This window comes from Parus major, chromosome 2 (assembly GCF_001522545.3).
Source record: "Parus major isolate Abel chromosome 2, Parus_major1.1, whole genome shotgun sequence".
NCBI lineage: Eukaryota > Metazoa > Chordata > Aves > Passeriformes > Paridae > Parus > Parus major.
Window position 1 is genome coordinate 47,408,432 of NC_031769.1, and position 17,814 is coordinate 47,426,245.

At 40.4% G+C, this 17,814-nt stretch overlaps 1 protein-coding gene across 2 annotated transcripts in view; it reads left to right on the top strand.

Annotated features, from left to right (window-relative positions):
- TRANK1 (tetratricopeptide repeat and ankyrin repeat containing 1) overlaps positions 1 to 17,814 on the top strand; it is a 49,518-nt gene that overhangs the window by 13,223 nt on the left and 18,481 nt on the right. For both annotated transcript variants that reach the window (XM_015618833.2, XM_015618835.3), the window contains exons 5-13: positions 149 to 267; positions 3,666 to 3,749; positions 6,787 to 6,925; positions 7,369 to 7,500; positions 9,207 to 9,374; positions 11,159 to 11,314; positions 11,680 to 11,931; positions 12,799 to 12,975; positions 14,370 to 17,246. In XM_015618833.2, the coding sequence (XP_015474319.1) occupies positions 149 to 267; positions 3,666 to 3,749; positions 6,787 to 6,925; positions 7,369 to 7,500; positions 9,207 to 9,374; positions 11,159 to 11,314; positions 11,680 to 11,931; positions 12,799 to 12,975; positions 14,370 to 17,246 (4,104 nt within the window). The remainder of the gene's footprint in view (positions 1 to 148; positions 268 to 3,665; positions 3,750 to 6,786; positions 6,926 to 7,368; positions 7,501 to 9,206; positions 9,375 to 11,158; positions 11,315 to 11,679; positions 11,932 to 12,798; positions 12,976 to 14,369; positions 17,247 to 17,814) is intronic.

A 17,814-nucleotide genomic window follows, 5' to 3' on the forward strand; every position in this document is an offset into this window, starting at 1 on the left:
CAGCTTTTCTTAAGCCCTCACTGGGCAATCCCCTGGGTATTAACCAGTGCTAAAATTATTGCTGTGCAATGAAGTAGTTTAGTCGGACACTCGGACCTCTGAAGTGCTGTGTGTACCAAATAGTTTTCTCTATTGCTTATCCTTGCAGATGAACGATTCTTGCCACAAACTTTCCACCCTGCATATGATCATATTTTCAGTGCACGTTTCAATGCACTGATTTGGCAAGCAGTGATAGAAAGGCTGGCCCAGAAAGGGAAGTGGCGGGTAAGTGTTGTCACTGTGTCACCGTGTTACCGTGTCACCTCCCACTGCATGTTGGGCACTCAGGTCTTACCACTTCAGTATAAGCTCATGTTACCTTTAAAAGCCAAACCTGAACTGCCTATAGTACTGCCTAATTCAGATGTCTTGATTTTTAAGACTTGGAAAAATGCTTTTAGTGATAAATAATTTCTGAAAGTCATTTCTGAAAGGGATATGATGGACTTGAAATCCTACTTGTCTTCTGCTGCTGTCTGTTGTCCAATAGTACCACCTAGAGTCACTATTCAGTTCAGTAATACTCAAATTAGAGGGGAAAAAAAATACAAATTTATTTGTGGTCCTTTTTACTTCTCCTTTTGTATGAAAAGCTGGATTTTTGAAACTGTCTGTGAAAGACCCACAATTAAAGGAGCATCTCAGTGGAAATACAGGGTTGTTGAACAAAACCAGATAATTTAGAAAATTCAGAAGGTGGATGATCTGAAATGACTTTAATCCTCTCTGAATTAACTGTGGAAAGAATTGGTCACTGTCATAGTTACACCTGTCTGGGGTGTTGAGGTGCTGGCAGATCCCCTGTAAGGAATAAGGAGTGGCCAAAGCTGTGCCACTTCCAGCTGGCTCCGACAGTCCTGTTCTAGGGCCTGGCTCAGCCAAGGTGGTGGTGCCTCAGAGAAAGTGTGTTTTAAAAAGGGCCAAACCCTGCCTGAGAGAGTGAGGGGGAAAGAGTGGGAGAAACAGCCCTGTGGGCCCCTGGGGTGGAGAAGGAAGAGGAGGTGCTCCAGGCCCAGAGCAAGGGGCTCCTTTGCAGCCTGTTGCAGGCAGAATGAAAGCTTCAGTTGAGGTTTGTCAGGGAAACCCTCCTGTTGGGTCATAAGGTTCAGACAGGACCCACTTGCTTCTGAACTCCTCAGAGAGGCATCTAGATGCAGTTGGATCCAAACCTACTCCCTGACTTGCTGAATGGTTTATGTTTAAAGGATAATATACAAGTAACTGAGCCTTTCTCCCACAGGATTAAGGATGGCAAAACAAATATATCTATATGAATAAAATAAATAACATATTTAAATTTATGATAATGATCAGACTAAAATACTTTAATCAGAATTATTTACTGCACGCTACAGATAGTTATAGCAGTTAGTAAATATTATATAATAAAATATACACTATATAATAGTGCACTATTTATTAAAGCAATATTGAAGCACTGGTATTAACGATTGCAGAATAGTTATTTAGTAGAGATTGATGCTACTCACCCATGCCAGTGGCCATGTGCAAACCTCTTTTGCTCAGCCTCCAGAAGTAACCTTGAGGAGAATCTCCACTCAAGGGAGGAATCTCCGCACACATACAAAAAGGGGCATGTTAGAACACCCTGCTTTTAAAAAGTGTGACCATACTTTTATAGTATAAAGTGACTGTCAGTCATATGTTTCTAGGCTGGCTGTGTCAGCTTAGCAGCTTTAGATAACTTATCAGTAGTATCAGCTGTTAGGAACTTTGCTGCTTCGTCACTGGTGGCAGTTTCTGTCAGGAAACATTGTTTTTCACATCCTCAGCATGTCTAACTTCGGGATTGATAAATCAGGCTGGTCTCAGCGTTCTTCAAGACTACAAGCAGTGTGACCCTCCCTTCTCTATCCATCACTGATAACTTTTACAAATAAGATAAAGTTCAAGCTGTTTCACCACAACTTAGGGCAGAGTATCCTACTAGACTCTGCTTAGGCAGAGTAGCTTGTGGAGAGACCATGAAGGAACAGGCTTTTGACAGTAACCACAGCCTGTGGAGGACCCACACTGGAGCTGTGGACTCACTGGAGCCCCACATTCCCCATCCAAGCCCTATTCTGGGCAGGGACATCTTTCACTAGGTCAGATTGCTTAAATGCTGGATGAACCAGACCTTCAATGCTCTTAAGGATGTGACATTCAGAGCTTTCCTGGGCAGCCTGTTCCAATGCCTCACCACCTCTATCATAAAAAATTTTTCATTATGTCCAATGAGAACATACTCTTGGTTAAAATTTTTGCCTCTTGTCCTGTCACAAAAGCTTTGTTAAAAAATCTTTTTTCTAAGCCCACTTTTTATATTGACCTTATTGAAATAAGTTTTCCCTGAAACCTCCAGGCTGAATAACCCCAACTTTCTCAGCCTTTCAGTGCAGGAGAGTTGCTCCATCCCACTAATGATTTTTGTGGCGCTCCTCTGGACTCATTCCAACAGGTCCATGTATTTTCTGTGCTGGGGACCCCAGAGCTGGTTGTATTATTCCAGTTTACAGCAGAGAGAGACTCTCAGCAGAGCAGAGAGGTAGAGTCACTGACCTACTGACCATGCTACTTTTCCTTGCAGCTCAGGATACTGTTTGTTTTCTGGGCTGCAAGCACACATTGCTGGCTTTTATCCGATTTTCCATCCATCACTGTCCCACAGGTCCTTCTTCCTCAGTCTGTATTGATACTGGGTATTGCCCTGACACAGGTGAAGGACCTTGCACTTGGCCTGGTTGAACTTCCTGCAGTTCCCATGGGCCTGCTCCTCAAGCCTGTCAGAGTCCCTTTGGATGTCATCCCTTCCCTTGAGCATTATCAACTGCATCACTCAGCTTGGTGCCATCTGCAAATTCCCTGAGTGACTGAGGGCAGCCCGCAATCCCACTGGCAGTGTCATTGATGAAGACAGTGAGTGTACTGGTCCAGGCACTTGAGGGACACCACTCACCACTGGTTTCCACTTGGACACTATGCCACTGACTACAGCTCTTTGGATGCAGCCATTCTGCCAATTCCTTACCCATCCAACAGCCCATTCATTAAACTGGTATCGCTTCAATTTAGAGCTAAGACTCTTGTGGAGCACTGTATCAAAGGCCTTACAGAAGTCCAGGTAGATGGCATCCATAGTCCTTCCCTTGTCTTTGGTGAAGTTAAGTGGATTTTCAAGGAGAAAGGCAAAGTTTTTGAGAGAAATGGAGAAAACAGAGGAAAGCAGCAGAAGAAGATACATTATTAATTTCTTGCTTTCTGCTTGGGATGTTGGTGTTAGCTGGGCAGTCTTGTCCCCAGTGCAAGGGTCCATTCCCAAAGCAGAGGGTTACTTCCAAGCACTGGAAGTATTTGAAGTATTGGAGAATCTTTTAGAGCCTAACCTTTTTAACATGGTTTTTATTTCTGAGGTAACTTTCATTGCTTGTAACTTCCTACACTCCACTATATATTACATTATTCAGTTGAAAATTAGAAATGAAGATTCAGTTGTGATATTACAAAAGGATCTGAAATATTGCTAGCCTGTGATGGCTTTCTGACAAGATCAGATGAGGCAGTGAAAAACAAAGTTTTGAGTGTGCTTATATAAGAGCATTAATGTCTGGGGTTTTTTTCAGTCTTGTCTGTTGTTGTTGCCTGAGAAGAAAGAGTTGCCCCATGATCTCAGAGTTAACCAGATATCTCTGAAGAATCTCTTTGAGGTAAGTTCATGCATTTTATTTTTACCTTGTATCTATTTCTTTTCTTCCTGATAACTAGTGAGAGATTTTCCATCTTGAACTAAGAAAAATAAAATGAAAAATAATACATGGACATTATATGATTTCATTTTATCATCTATTTGTTTGAAAATTTAACTTCATGTAATGTAATATTTCTGAATGAAATTTAGTATTTCCAAGTGTATTAGTATTATGAAAGTGTAGTTGGAGGCTGTTGCTGGGAGTTCACCAGCTCTGCAGCTCAGGAGAAGCCAGTTTCCGTAGCAGTAACACACCAGCTTTCTAAAGGCATCTCACAATGTTTATGAGAAATTAAGAAATTCCACTGGGCATTACCATAGAATCCTAGAATGATTTGTCTTGGAAGGGATGTTAAAGACTGTCTAGTTCCAGCCCCCTGCCATGGGCAGGAACACCTTTCACAAGACCAGTCTGCTCAAAGCCCCAACCTGACTTTGAACACTGCCTGGAATGGGGCATCCACAACTTCTCTGGGCAACCTGTTCCGGTGCCTTACCACCCTTACAGTAAAGAATTTCTATATTTCTTGCAGTTTCTTTCTGGTCAGGAACTTTAGAAGATGTTATCTGTAGGCTACACAGTACCTCTGCTTGGTAACTAGCTGGCAAGTTACAGTTTGTTGGTGTATGAATACTAGACTCACAAGCTGAGAGCAAAATGAATCTGTTTATTGTCTGCTTAGACAGTACTTACACACTTAGTGTGAGAGTCTTTGTTTGTGCAGCATGGTTGCAGGCCTGTAATAAATCCATCAGCCTGACATTTTGTTAGTTTCCTCAAGGTTTGCAGGCTTGGAAGAAACAGGATGCCTTTTCTGTTGTGAGATTGTGTGTACTTTCTCTTGTGCTTCTCAGGTTTTTTTTTCAGTGTCAGGCTCTGCTGTTTCTCACAAAGCTTTAAGTCATATTGGTGGAATATACTAGAATTTGCCATTTGGCTGTTACAGTCCTTGTGGTACTTTGGTCATAATAATTTCAAATTGGTGTTTTTTCCATAATTATGTTTCATTTATGTACCTGACAGAGTGTGCAGGAGTAATTCTGAGGGTAATGCAAGGGAAATAAAGTCACACCTCCTCACAGGCTTGTTTTTAGAGATAGCAGAAGAATTAGTGACTGGATATATGCAAGCATGTCCTGGTTGGGTATCATTAGGCAGGTGTGCTGTGCCAGTGCAAGCACAGTAACTCCACAATGGCAGTGATGTGTGGTAACACAGCAGAAGACCCATGCAGAGTGTCTTAGCAAAGTGTCTTCCAGCAAAGCAAAATGCCTCACTGAGACAGGAAAAATGGGCAGGCTTTGCAAAATAGTATGGCCATTTTTTCATTGAATTGGCCCAACCAATCTTACCTGGTCTAGTGGGTTTGTTGTACTGAAAGAATCAAGATGAAAAATCCCTAAGTACCAATTCTCCTTTGCAAAAATTAGAAAATGTGGCTTTCTGACAGCTCAAACTTCCCCTGCTGCTGCTACATTCTCCCTGTAATCTGTTGTACTTTGATTTGATAACTGTGCTCAAAGAGTAATTCTTGCCAGTCAAAATTTGGCATGAGGTATTAGAAAAAAGGATTTATTTGTAAATGTTGGAAGCATGTGTGAAGACTGCTATTTAAAAAGATGACTGGCACAAATGGAGAAGTTTTGTCTGAACACTGTTTCCGACCACCTCCTCATGTCCTGATCCTTCTGGCATATTGTCTGAATTTCTGAGTTTCCGCTGCACACCTCCAGAGTATCCTGTATTGCTATACCCTTTGTAGACTGTGCTTCAATTCATTAAGTCCTTGCTAGAACATACTTTTTAAGTTCAGCTGGCTTTTGCTCGGGTTGTGTGCTTTTTCAGAATCCCAGAATCATCAAGGGTGAAAGAGACCTTCAAGGTCAACCCAGCACCACCATAATCACCCCTAAAACCTAAGTGCCTCTTGAGCACTTCCAGAGATGGTGACTCCAGCACCTCCCCAGGCAACTTATTCCAGTGCCTAACCACTCTTTCGGTCAATTTTTTTTTCCTAATATCTGGTCTGAACCTCTGCTGACACTATTTAAAGCTTCTCCTTCTTTTGGCTGGGAGGTGTTGAAAGAGACCAGCCCCCAACTGGCTACAGCCTCCTTTCAGGAACGTGAAAAGAGCGGTGAGGTCTCTCCTCAGCCTCCTTTTCTCCAGGCTAAACAATCCCAGTTCCTTCAGCCTCTCCTCATCAGACTTGTGTTCCAGGACCTTTCACCAGTTCCATTGCGTTTTTCTGGACACACTCCAGCACTGCAAGGTTTTTCCTGTAGTGAGTGGCCCAGAACAGAACACTGGATTTGCGGTGTGGCCTCACCAGTGGGTACAGAAGGACCATTGCCACCCTCGTCCTGCAGGTCACACTATTCCTGACATCAGCTTTTTGGGAGTGAGTCCACCAGAGGAGGCCACCAAGATGATTAGAGGAATGGAGCACTTCTCCTGTGAGGGAAGGCTGAGAGAATTGGAATTTGTCAGCCTGGAAAAGAGAAGGCTTTGTGATGCCCTAATTGTGGCCTTCCAGTACCTGCAGGGAGCCCAAAAGAAAGATGGTGAGAGACTTTTTACAGGAGCACATGATGACAGGACAAGGGGGAATGGATTCAGACCGAAAGACAGTAGGTTTAGTTTAGCTACCAGGAAGAAATTATTTACTCAGAGAGTACTGAAGCACTGGAATGGGCTGCCCAGAGAAGTTGTGGATCCCTAGAAGTGTTTGAGGTTGAATGGAGTTTTGACTAGCCTGGTGTGGTGAAAGGTGTCCCTGCCTATGGCAGGGTGTTGAAACAAGATGATATTTAAGGTCCCTTCCAACCCAAGGCATTCTGTGAAAGTCTATGAAATAAATAGTTCCATTTTACAGTGGCTATGGCTTGGTTGTTGTTCTGCTGATTCTTGTCTTGAAAATATAGAAAATACTGAAAAAGAAATGCTTTTTGTGTATGTAAAAATGATGAGTTGTAATTGTTCTCTTTGCTGCCAGACATCTGAGTTGTATGGTCGCGGTGAGAAGCTGCAGGAAGTGGCGGAGTTAGTCAAGTGGCTGATTTCCATTGGGGCGAAGGCTGAGTCCATCGGGCTGTATCCTCTGCATGCTGTTATCAGGCTGTGTATCAAAGCAAGTGAGTGACATCTGCAGCTAAAATAAAACAGTGCTGGCTTTTATCAGAGAACTGACAGCTAGACCTTTTTTAAATTAAAAAAATACGTCCCAACAGCTCAGGTCAGATCATCTAGGTATAACCTTGCCCATGCCAATAAAGCACTCTTTTAGAAATGTTCTGAACACTCTCTTCGAACACCCATGCCTGATAGTAGTGGAAACCTAATATAATTGTTATTTTCTGTGTTTTGAAGCAGAAGTGTGATTGATAGGGGTCTTTTGTAACCCGAGTATATCAGCTTTAAAAAAGGTACAGTGTTTCTTTCCCCATCTCAGTGTGGAGCAACAGTTTCTTTGTGTGTAATAGAGTCATGAATCAGCCTTAGATTTGCATCTTGCCACTCCAAAGGGGAAAACAACCCCAGGATCTGTTTCTTTAAGTGTGCTTTTTTATCTTTTCAGCAAAGAACCATCTCTTCAGATGGTTACTGACTTGGAGGCCAGAGCTGAAGGACAGGATCAACCAGAAAGACAGAGATGGACAGACCTTGCTGCATATTGTGGCCTCTTCCAGTGAATATTCACAGAAACGCAGTAAATACTTCTTTTCTTCCTTTTAGTGTGTGTATTGTTCATTTTCATATGGAAAAATCTATAATGGAAGAAAATTTCAGACCCTGGTGTTTTCTATTTCATGCTAAGGAATAAAATGAGAAAGTATCTGAATGTAGACTTGTAGTGGCAACTGATACTTAAACATTACAATAATTCTTTTATAAATTGTGACCATTCTTGCTCTTTGGTTTTTTGGTTAGGATTTTCTCACAAGTATGCTGCAGTTTTTAGAATCATAGAAGTTACCTTTTAAAATTCATTGTGCCCTTTAAATCACATCACACCACCTGGAGACCTGAAACAAAGAGTTTTAAATCTAACAGCAAAAACTGTGAGATGAACATTCCTAATAACAATTTTGAGTCAAAATCAGGAACATATTGAGAATTCATTTGCCACAGACATGTTCAAAGAAACAAGAATTTTCACTCATTTCTATACAATATAACATCCAATGTTTTTTTTGTAGACACTCCCAAAAGCCAGCCCAATTTATTGTAGTATGGTGTAGGTGTTTTGTTCCTCTTAATTCCCACCAGAACATCTCATTTATCTTCTTTTTTAATGGATAACCCAAGTTTTATCCAGCTAAACAATGCTTTATTACATTTGCTGTCCTGGTTAGACAATTACAGTTAAGTTTTCTGGGGTATATAAGCCTATGAAGTGGCTCCCTTACTGCACCTGCAGTGTATTAATCAAGTTTTCTGGGGTGTATAGGCCTGTGACTCCTTAACTCTCTCAATATATCTTTCTTGTTCTGTGGCATTTAATTCATCTCCAGTTATATGACAGCATTAAACAATCTTCTATTGAATTTTGTTCTTCAACTATTGATTAAGTTCTCTAAGGGGTATGGGTCCATTGAGTTCCTTTCTGCAGCTCAGTGAGGTAATTTCTCATGATTTTCTACTGTCACTCAGCCAACACAGATGCAAATTAAAACCAGATAAAATAGCATGTTGTTGAACATTCCTTAGCTAAGTAAATATAGTTCAGTACAAAATTTTTAAAGGACCACAAAATTCCTGGCTGACTAAGATATATAACTTGTTGTCAAGCCTCTCCTGTTCTTTTAAATAGGTGAAAATTTAAGGCTTGGATAGCAGTGTGCCTTGTCAGAGGAAATGCTTTCCTTCACAGTTTCTGTGGGATTTCATTTTATGTTACCTTGGCTTTTTTCCTTGTATTTCTTACTCTGCCCACAAGGTGGCAAGAGGAAGCAAACATTAATGCCAAGGTAACACCAGACTTTTGGGTGCTTAAAATTGATTTGGCAATATTCATATGGTATTTATTATGTAGAGAGCACATATTTTTAATATGTATTTATTTATTAACGTTTATGTCTTTATGTATTATATATAATGTTATAAAATGTAACTTTATATGTATCTTTTTAACATATTTATATATATATCTGTTATAGTTATATAAAATAAATATTATAAATCATGAAATCACAGAATCATTAAGTTTGGAAAAGGCCTCTGAGATCTTCAAGTCCAACCTTTGACTGATTTCCACCCTGTCAACTTATAACTCTGAAAGAACTTAGGTTTTTTAAAGTTAAAATTATGCTAGAAATTGTGCCAGGTAATTAAAAATAAAAAAGAAGACAGAACAAAACTGCTGAACAATGTGAATTTTTCTTCCTCTAATTTTTTTTTCATGTATTGCTTTAGGACAAACAGAAGATGTGATCATGCTTCTGAACTTCGGGGTTGATCCCACTGTTCCAGATGCACAGTCAAGATGTGCCATAGATATCTTGAAAAAGAACAAAAACTTTGATGCTGCAAAAGAAATCATCAAGCACATTGAGAAACACACTTCCTCTGGGAAACAGAAAGGTACTACATGCAGTGCTTTTCCTGTTTTAAAATTATAACCTTTAGGTACAAAATCGTTTTATTTCAAATAAGTAATTGCGGGTGTGTTTTGTGTAACTTTCCCTGTGGGTTGTCACTGTGATCTCCTGCCAGTCAATTGTGAACATTTTGTCCTTGCTTGAGAGCAGCTGCTGTCCAAGTGATGTTCAGATCAAGTTTGGCATAAAGCAAAGTTTTTGAGCTATATATGTTTTCATGGGTGTATTGCTTTAAGTTTATTGGACAACACTGGGTTTCATTGCGCTTCATTTCATTATGGCTCCTGGCAAATAAATTCCCACAGGTTTTTTTTTCTTTACTGTGGAGATCTCTGCTATGGAGAAGGTTTTAGCACAGTGGTTATCCATTAGGAGGTTAACACCAATACCTTTGTGGTAATAATGGCTTTGGTTGGCATTTCAGGTTGCACTGTCTTTTGTGGCCAGGGTTTTTTTGGTTTTTGGGGTTTTTTTTGGTGATGCACAGCCTACAACAGTTTTCTAAGCTTTGTGCAAATGAGAGGCTGGAGAATAAGCCTCAGCTTTACAGGTAACAATTTGAGGTTAGTCCTTCTTTCTAAAAAGATGACCAACCTTGTCTCTCTCTTTGTCCTAAGAGGTAAAGCTACTGTTTTGTTTGGTCTTTCATGTACCTGGATTCCTTAAAGCATTTAGGAAATCCAAGCAAACTTTTTCACTGTTTAAGGACATTTATTGGGACGTTGTTTAATATCTGCTATTTCCCATTACCTAAATATTTCTTAAACTTGTGGATAACATTTTGGTTTGGTGTATATTTTTGGCTTTGTTTTTTAACTTTAAGAGGAAATTCTTTTATGGCTGTAGGTTTTAAGTGGCACTGGGGAATCAGACAAGCTCGTTTAAAGTGTATGCTGTGAACATTACTGGGTTTAGTCATCCACTCTAAAAATTCTGAACAATGATATAATTGCAGCATTTTCCTGCCTGCATACAGAAGCTATTGCAGTCAGCCTTGTGAATTATGGTAAATAGAGTCGTGGTTTTACCTCAGATGCCAACTAAGTACCAAGCAGCAGCTCCCTTGCTTCCCCTCCTTCCCATTGTGGGTTGAGATAAGAACAGTTTAAAAATGGAAATAAAGTAAATTACTACCATTATTATTATTATTATTATTATTATTATTATTATTATTATTATTATTATTATTATTATTATTATTATTATTATTATTAAAGTTAAGAAAAGGAGAAAGAGGAATAAAACCCATGAAACACAAGCGATGCACAGTATAATTGCTCACACCCCTCTAACGTGATGCCCAACCCATCCCCAAGCAGCAGTGGTCCCTTCATGGCCAATTCCACGTAGTTTATATAATGAACATGACATTTTGTGATATGGAATATCCCTTTGCCCAATTTAGGTCAGCTGTCCCAGCCATGCTTGTCTCAGGGTAAGCACTGCTCAGCAACACCAAAGCATCACTGTGCTATCAATGGTATCCTCATCCTACATCCAGAGCATGGTACTGTACCATTTACTAAGAAGAAAAATAACTCTATCCCAGGCAAAACCAGGACAAGAGTGTATTTGATGAAAGTATCAAATTTCCTTTGGGGTCAGAAATCTATCACAGGACTGGCATTTGGCAGTAAGAGTTTCAGCCATCTGTTTTTAATTTGCCACTACACATTTCTTAGAGCCCTGGGATGTAATGCATCACAGTCTTGCCCTGAAAACATGCTGGCAAGGAAGTGGATTTTCAATTTCTGTAATGTTTTGCAGGAGAGAATGAGAGTGCCACGGCCGATACAGATTCTCTCCAGGATGTTTTGGAACAGTTTGTCCAGTTCTACAGGTGTGAAAATGGAGTACATAATAAAAATGTATTGAAGGAAGATGCAGTTAAACGATTTCTGAAATGGCTGTCTTCTGTGAAAGGTGCAGTGAGTTTCCATTTCTTCCTTTCACAAAACTTAATTGCTGTGAAAAATGTTTCTGGTGCTAACATAAATTAAGTGCCCTTTTGCCCTTCCTTCTCTTATCTGTTTCTGTAACTTTTAGGACTGATGTTCTTTTAATTATATTTAATGTTGTGTTTTTGCACTTAAAACCAATGGAATGTGCACAGAAATTCATGATGCATCAAAATGCTCAAACTTGGCTGACAGCATAAGGATGGAAAGATATATTTTGATGTTCCTTACTTTCAGTTTAACAAGCTAATTATTCTGAAATTAGTTTACAGTGAGGTGGAATTCATTATATGGCTTTGAGTGAGTTATGTTGTCTTAACTGTCTTGCAGAAATCCCTGAAGAAATCTCATGTGACATCTCCAATGCCTGTGCTAACAGCTTCATAAAACAATTGCTGGGGAAGCAAATGTGGCATAAAGTTTTGCTGCTCCTAACAGGGACAGCCAGTGGGGAAAATCCATCAGGTGGAGGACTCTTCAAAACCTGCAGTCTCTCAGATGTTGACATTGGCAGCATTATCCAACAGACTGAACAAATGGATAAGCAAGTGCAGCTCATAAGATGCTTGCTCGAACGAGGAGGTGAAAAACTGTGATATTAATCTGCTATAAGAGATGCAGTATGTTGTTTGACACGTTGGGAGCAAGATTGTCTCAGAAATACCAACACATGGGGTTTTTTGTGGCTCTGTATAAGTGCAGCAGTTTGTTGGAGCACATGCATTGGCTGCATATGCTGTGTGGGACATGGAGAAGCTAGTAAGGCTACATGGGTGGAAGATGTTTATCAAATGAAATTTATCTGCTAGGGTTAGTAAAAGGCCAAGGACTGTCGTTGCTCCTGCACTTGTAGTTTCTCTTGGGCCTTAATTTCTCTGTCTTCAGCCAAAATATTGTCCTGGTATAAAGTTTAAGCCACAATCTTTGAGTTCAGTCTGCTGTTATGCTACAGGGAATGGACTACTTCATTGATTTCAAAGGAATGACCAGATGTCTTTCTGTTTTTAACTAGTGTAGACATCATCATACTTGTTTTGTATGAGCTTATTCCTAGGGTCCCTTTGGCATATTTCATTTAATCTTACAGCTTGATGCTAGCTATAAGTTATGGACATATGGTACTGCTGAAACCTTTTGAATGCCAGGAGAGGAAGGAGGCCTCTTATGTCAGTCAGTGACTGACTGACTTGGAGAAGATATGTTCTGGCCTTTATGTCTTCCTGTCACAGCAAAGGGACTGGTTGCTCAGCTTAATGGGAGACAAGGAGAAATGATGAAGATATTCTTAGTCAAAAAGTGTTTTAAAAGTTACATGTAAAAAGCTGGCAAAAACCACCCCTGTCACCTGCCTGGCAATCAGCATCTGACTGCATCTGTTCAGAGCTTTCTGTAGTTAGCAGATTGGTGTATTAGATTTAAACCCTAATATTTTCCTGTCCTTCACACCAGCTCTGCCTGATGGTATTGGAGCCAGCTCTGAAATACCACTGAAAATATGCCTCGGAAAGAATAATTTTGAACTGGCATATTTGCTGCTGACCAAAGGCGCAGACCCTCGAAACCTCTCTGTTACACAAGGAGATACTGCTTTGCATGCTGCAGTTTTCATCTCTTTAAATAATAAAGGTAAGGCTTTTGCTGCTGAAAACATCCCCATTCCTTACCTGCCGGTTCTGCTGCTGCAGAGACAGTGGATCAGGATTTGTGACTGTGTCTCACTCAGCCCCCAAAGTCTGCAGGGCAGAGGACACGCACCAGTTTGTTAAGATGATGTGTTCTGTTTAGTGGCTGTGCTGGCTGGGACTGTGAGGAGAGGTAATGGCAGCTCAGGTGACATGGGGCAGTCAAGGAAGGCTCCTCTCTGAAGCCCTGTGAAATGAGTGCTAGGTGGGAATGAAGTAAACTGGATGTATACTGGAAGAAACAAGGGTAAAGTTGCAGCAATGGCAGCAGGCTTTGAAGGAAAGCCTGCAGTGGCATCTGAAATCTGTTTATCAGGTTTTTTCAGTCATAAATCAAGTAAAGTTCTGTTCAGGGGAGAAGGGAGTGAAAGAACTGTAGGACTTACATAAAAATACAAAAAGTTAGGATAAACTGTGAAATTAAGCTCCCAAATCACATTTGATTTGAAGTTAAGAAAAGAATGCATTTTTGAGTTGAAGGATTAAAATTATTCAGAATACTGAATTTATTCATTTTTGAAGCACAAACATTTCGTTGAGTGGCTTTAAGAGATTAAAAGGTAATGCCACTTGTCATTTTAAATCAAAAGATTAAGAAGTCCTGTGACAATATGTTCTCTGAAGTATTTTTCAGTGAGTAAAGTTTTTGATGTGCAATTTCTTTACAGTGATTTTGACGTGTCACTGTTTTACAGCTAGAAAAGAAATGTTTCACATATATTGTCTCATTTAAATCACATCTATTATCTGGATGAAATCCAGAAAGCTGTAGAATATAAATGTATTTTTTCCCCCCAGGGAGGTAACTAATCTTATTTTGAAGGAAGTTGCTCCAGGGACCTCAAATATCAGGAAACAATTGGGATTTCCTGCAGGTTATTTTAGTGAAGCAAAGTTATCTGCAGCAGACTGCTTCTGGGTGCCTTATTACAGTGAACCAAATGACCCCAGAGCACTACCTTGAGCTGCTGCTTGTCTGGATGACAGGCGACCAGTGTCCCTTGGGTAGCAGTCAGGGCTGATGTTGGAAAATGAGCAAACCTGTCTGTACCCAGAGGTTAAAAAAAGAAATTAAATTGACTGATGCTATGGTAATAATTGCAGCACTAGGAATTTCTAAAGCTTTGCTGCCTTTTCCCTGAAACTTGGGAAAGCTCAGTTTTGAGCTGTTTGACGTAAGCATGTTTTATATACATGAAATGTAGATTTTATTTTTCTTTTTAAAACAACTGATTTTAATTTACTAGCAGCAGAAAAAAAAAGTATTGAAATTGTTGGAATACAATGAAGACTTGTAAAGCAAGTTAGTTTATTTTCTGTTTGTTCTCCTGCTTTCAGATAGCACTGGTTTAAACATTCTGAATTATCTACTTGACCTCTTTGCTTCAAGACCATCTGACTTTCCATATCTTAATCCAAACATACAAGATGACAATGGAAATACAGTGATGCATATTGTTTTCCAGAGAGGATTTTCAAAGCAGACTAAGAGAATAACGGAGTTACTGGCAAAATTTGACATTAACTTTAACATAAAAAACAAATCAGGGAAAGATGTGATGCATAGAATTAAAAAGAGAGATCCACTGCTAGAAGCCTGGAATAATGCTGCACAGGAAAAGAAGAGGCACCGCCAAGACAGAGCAGGGCAGTTGGTTAAAACATCTAAACCCATTCCAGCCTCTGAGATTTCACAGTCAAAGAGCACTGGGCGTTCTTCTTCTGGGCTCTCACTGAAGGCACCATCTGGCAACGCAGTGCATAACGAGTTAAAACCCCCGTGTTCCATAAAAACAAAAAAGGGTCAGTTGGAAAAGCAGGAAACAGAAGGAATGAACAGCCCCTTAACACTGCAGGAAAGTCTAGTGCAGGCAATCACAGCTTTAATTCAGCAACTGAAAGTGAGCGACACCCTGAAAAAGGATCATCCTCTGATGCAAAAGCCATCTTCAGCCCAGACTAACTCGGAAGAGGAAAGAAGTTCCTTGCAACCTTGTGGAAGCATAGCTCATCCTGAAAGAAAAGGGAATGACTGGGAGAAAAAGAAGGGAAAAGAGGAATTTAGTATGGCCCTGCCTAATGGAGAGAAGGAAGAACTAGAGGAAGAAAAGGGGAAGAGTCTGGATATTGAGGCGTATGTGCTGGAGTTTGATAACATGACTTGGGAAATAGAGTGCACTCCTGAAACGCTAAAGACTTTGAGCAGTAAAGCTGTGCCTCATTATCTGAAAGCTAAAACCATAATGACAATTAAGAGGCTGGGCAATGGGGAATGGTCTAGGGGCCTCCAGAAGCCACTAAAACACTTGAAAGCTGATATCCAACTGTATGAAGCCAAACTGGGCAAAGGTGCAAGAATGCTATGGGAACTTGCCATTGACTTTTCTCCTCGTTGCAGTGAGAGTCCAGAAAAGATCATGGAGACAGAACAGACAAAAAGTTGTTCAGAAAAATCAGGTAGAGTTTACACAGAAATAATTAGAATTTGGGCCATTGTTCTTGACCACTGCAAGCTGAACCGAGCCTTAGAAAATATATGCACTTCTTACAACCGTGGCCTATCCTGCATTTTGAGGAAAAAGCTCAAGGGTATAATCAAAGGACATCAGAACCACAGTGTGACAACACAGAGGCGTATTCCACGTTGTTATGTTGAAGACATGGAGGCAGAAAAATCAAAAGAGCATACCATGCCTGAGTACTTCCCTCCAGCTAGTGCAGCAGAATTGGAATACAATATAATGAAATTTCACAGCTTCAGTACTAACATGGCACTTAACATTATAAATGATGTGCAGTCTTCCATTGAGTACCCTTTCCGAGTTGGGGAGTTGGAGTACGCGGTGATTGCTCTCAATCCAAAGCCTATGGAGCCAATCATTTTAATTGGGCGGAGTGGGACAGGGAAGACAACTTGCTGCTTGTATAGGCTTTGGAAGAAATTCTATTCTTACTGGGAAAAATCCACCTTGGCAGATGGACCTCTGTTGGAGAGGCAGACATGGCAGCAGAGACAGTGCAGTGAGGTTGAAAAAGCTGGTTCAGGGAAGGAAGAGAGTGAACTAGAACACGAGAGTGATGATTCGAGTGAGGAGCAGGTGAGTGATAAGCAAAACCAGGACAGCGAGGATGAAGAGGTTCTTGTGGACACAGCTGGTGCAGAAATGAATTCATGTGGTGACCATGAAGAAGACCAAACATGTAGTGCAGAAGCATCAAACAGGCTGGAGCACCTGCACCAGATCTTCGTAACAAAAAATCCCGTCTTGTGCCGAGAAGTTCAGAAGAATTTCATTGAACTTAGCAAGTCTTCCAAGGTGACCAGTCACTTCAAGCCTCTGGACCCAAATATTCACAGGCTACAAGACATTAAAGATGAAAATTTTCCACTGTTTGTCACCTCCAAGCAGCTGTTGCTGTTACTAGATGCGTCCATGCCCGACCCATTTTTTCCAAGAAATGAAGACGGAAGTCTTAAAAGAGTAATTGTTGGTTGGAGTCCTCAGGAAGACTTGGTTGTACCAAACTGGCAGGATGAGGATGAAGAAGGTAATCTTGAAGCAGAACATGGTGATGATGGAGGAGCTGCAGATGCGTGCTCTAAGGAAAATGATCCTTGGACTTTCGTGACTTTCAGTGTATTTGCAAATGAAATATGGCCAAAAATGATAAAAGGTAAAAGCTTGTACAATCCAGCACTGGTTTGGAAAGAAATAAAATCATTTCTGAAAGGCTCTTTTGAGGCACTGAGTTGCTTCGGGGGCAAGCTTACTGAGGAACAGTACAAAAAGCTAGGCCGAAAGAGATCACCAAACTTCACGGAAGACAGGAGTGAGATCTATCGCCTCTTCTGTCTTTATCAGCAGATACGATCACAGAGGGGTTACTTTGATGAAGAAGATTTGCTGTATAATTTATCTCAAAGACTTTCAAAGCTCAGGGAGCTGCCGTGGTCCATCCATGAGTTTTATGGCGACGAGATACAGGATTTCACGCAAGCTGAGCTAGCCCTGTTAATGAAATGCATCAATGACCCTAATGCCATGTTTCTAACCGGTGACACTGCCCAGAGCATAATGAAAGGAGTTGCTTTTCGTTTTAGTGACCTGAGGTCACTGTTTCATTACGCAAGCAAGAGCTCTGTGAACAAGAAGCAGCGTGTTAGGAAACCGAAAAGGATATATCAGTTGTACCAGAACTACAGGTCCCATTCAGGTAGAGTAACAAATTTATTTATGGTCTGAGCCTGTGCTCTTCAGATGTCACTTAATTGAAGTTTTCTGCTGGCCAATTCAAAGCCAGTCTCTATGTGGCCTGTTTTTTTGAAAAGATCAGATGGACATATTTTTCTAATATGTCAGTTCTGTTTCTTGGCATGCCAACTGGAAAACCAAAAATTTATGTTTTTAAAATTTTAATTTTTTGAACTCTTATGCTTATTGGGTGCTTTGGCTGTGTTTGGGGCAAAATTTAAGAAATGGTCATTCCCATTTCTGTTGTCCTATCCCCAAAGCACTAGATTTTGGGGCATTGGTGTGCTGTTTCTGCTTTTCTTACTTATTTCTCATTGTGATCTTTATTATGTGAGAATGCTGCCAAGCTGTTGTAGCATGTTTTCTGATCTTTAGGGGCCCGAGAATGACATCCACTCAAATTGGCAGAAATATAAATAGAGGCTTACAGCTTCAGCCTTCCCTGACTAGTGTTTTTGTCATTATATTTCTTGATTCCAGGTTTCTAACAGAACCTTTTAAAAGTGTGTTTGCAAGGTCTTCAGGTTGAG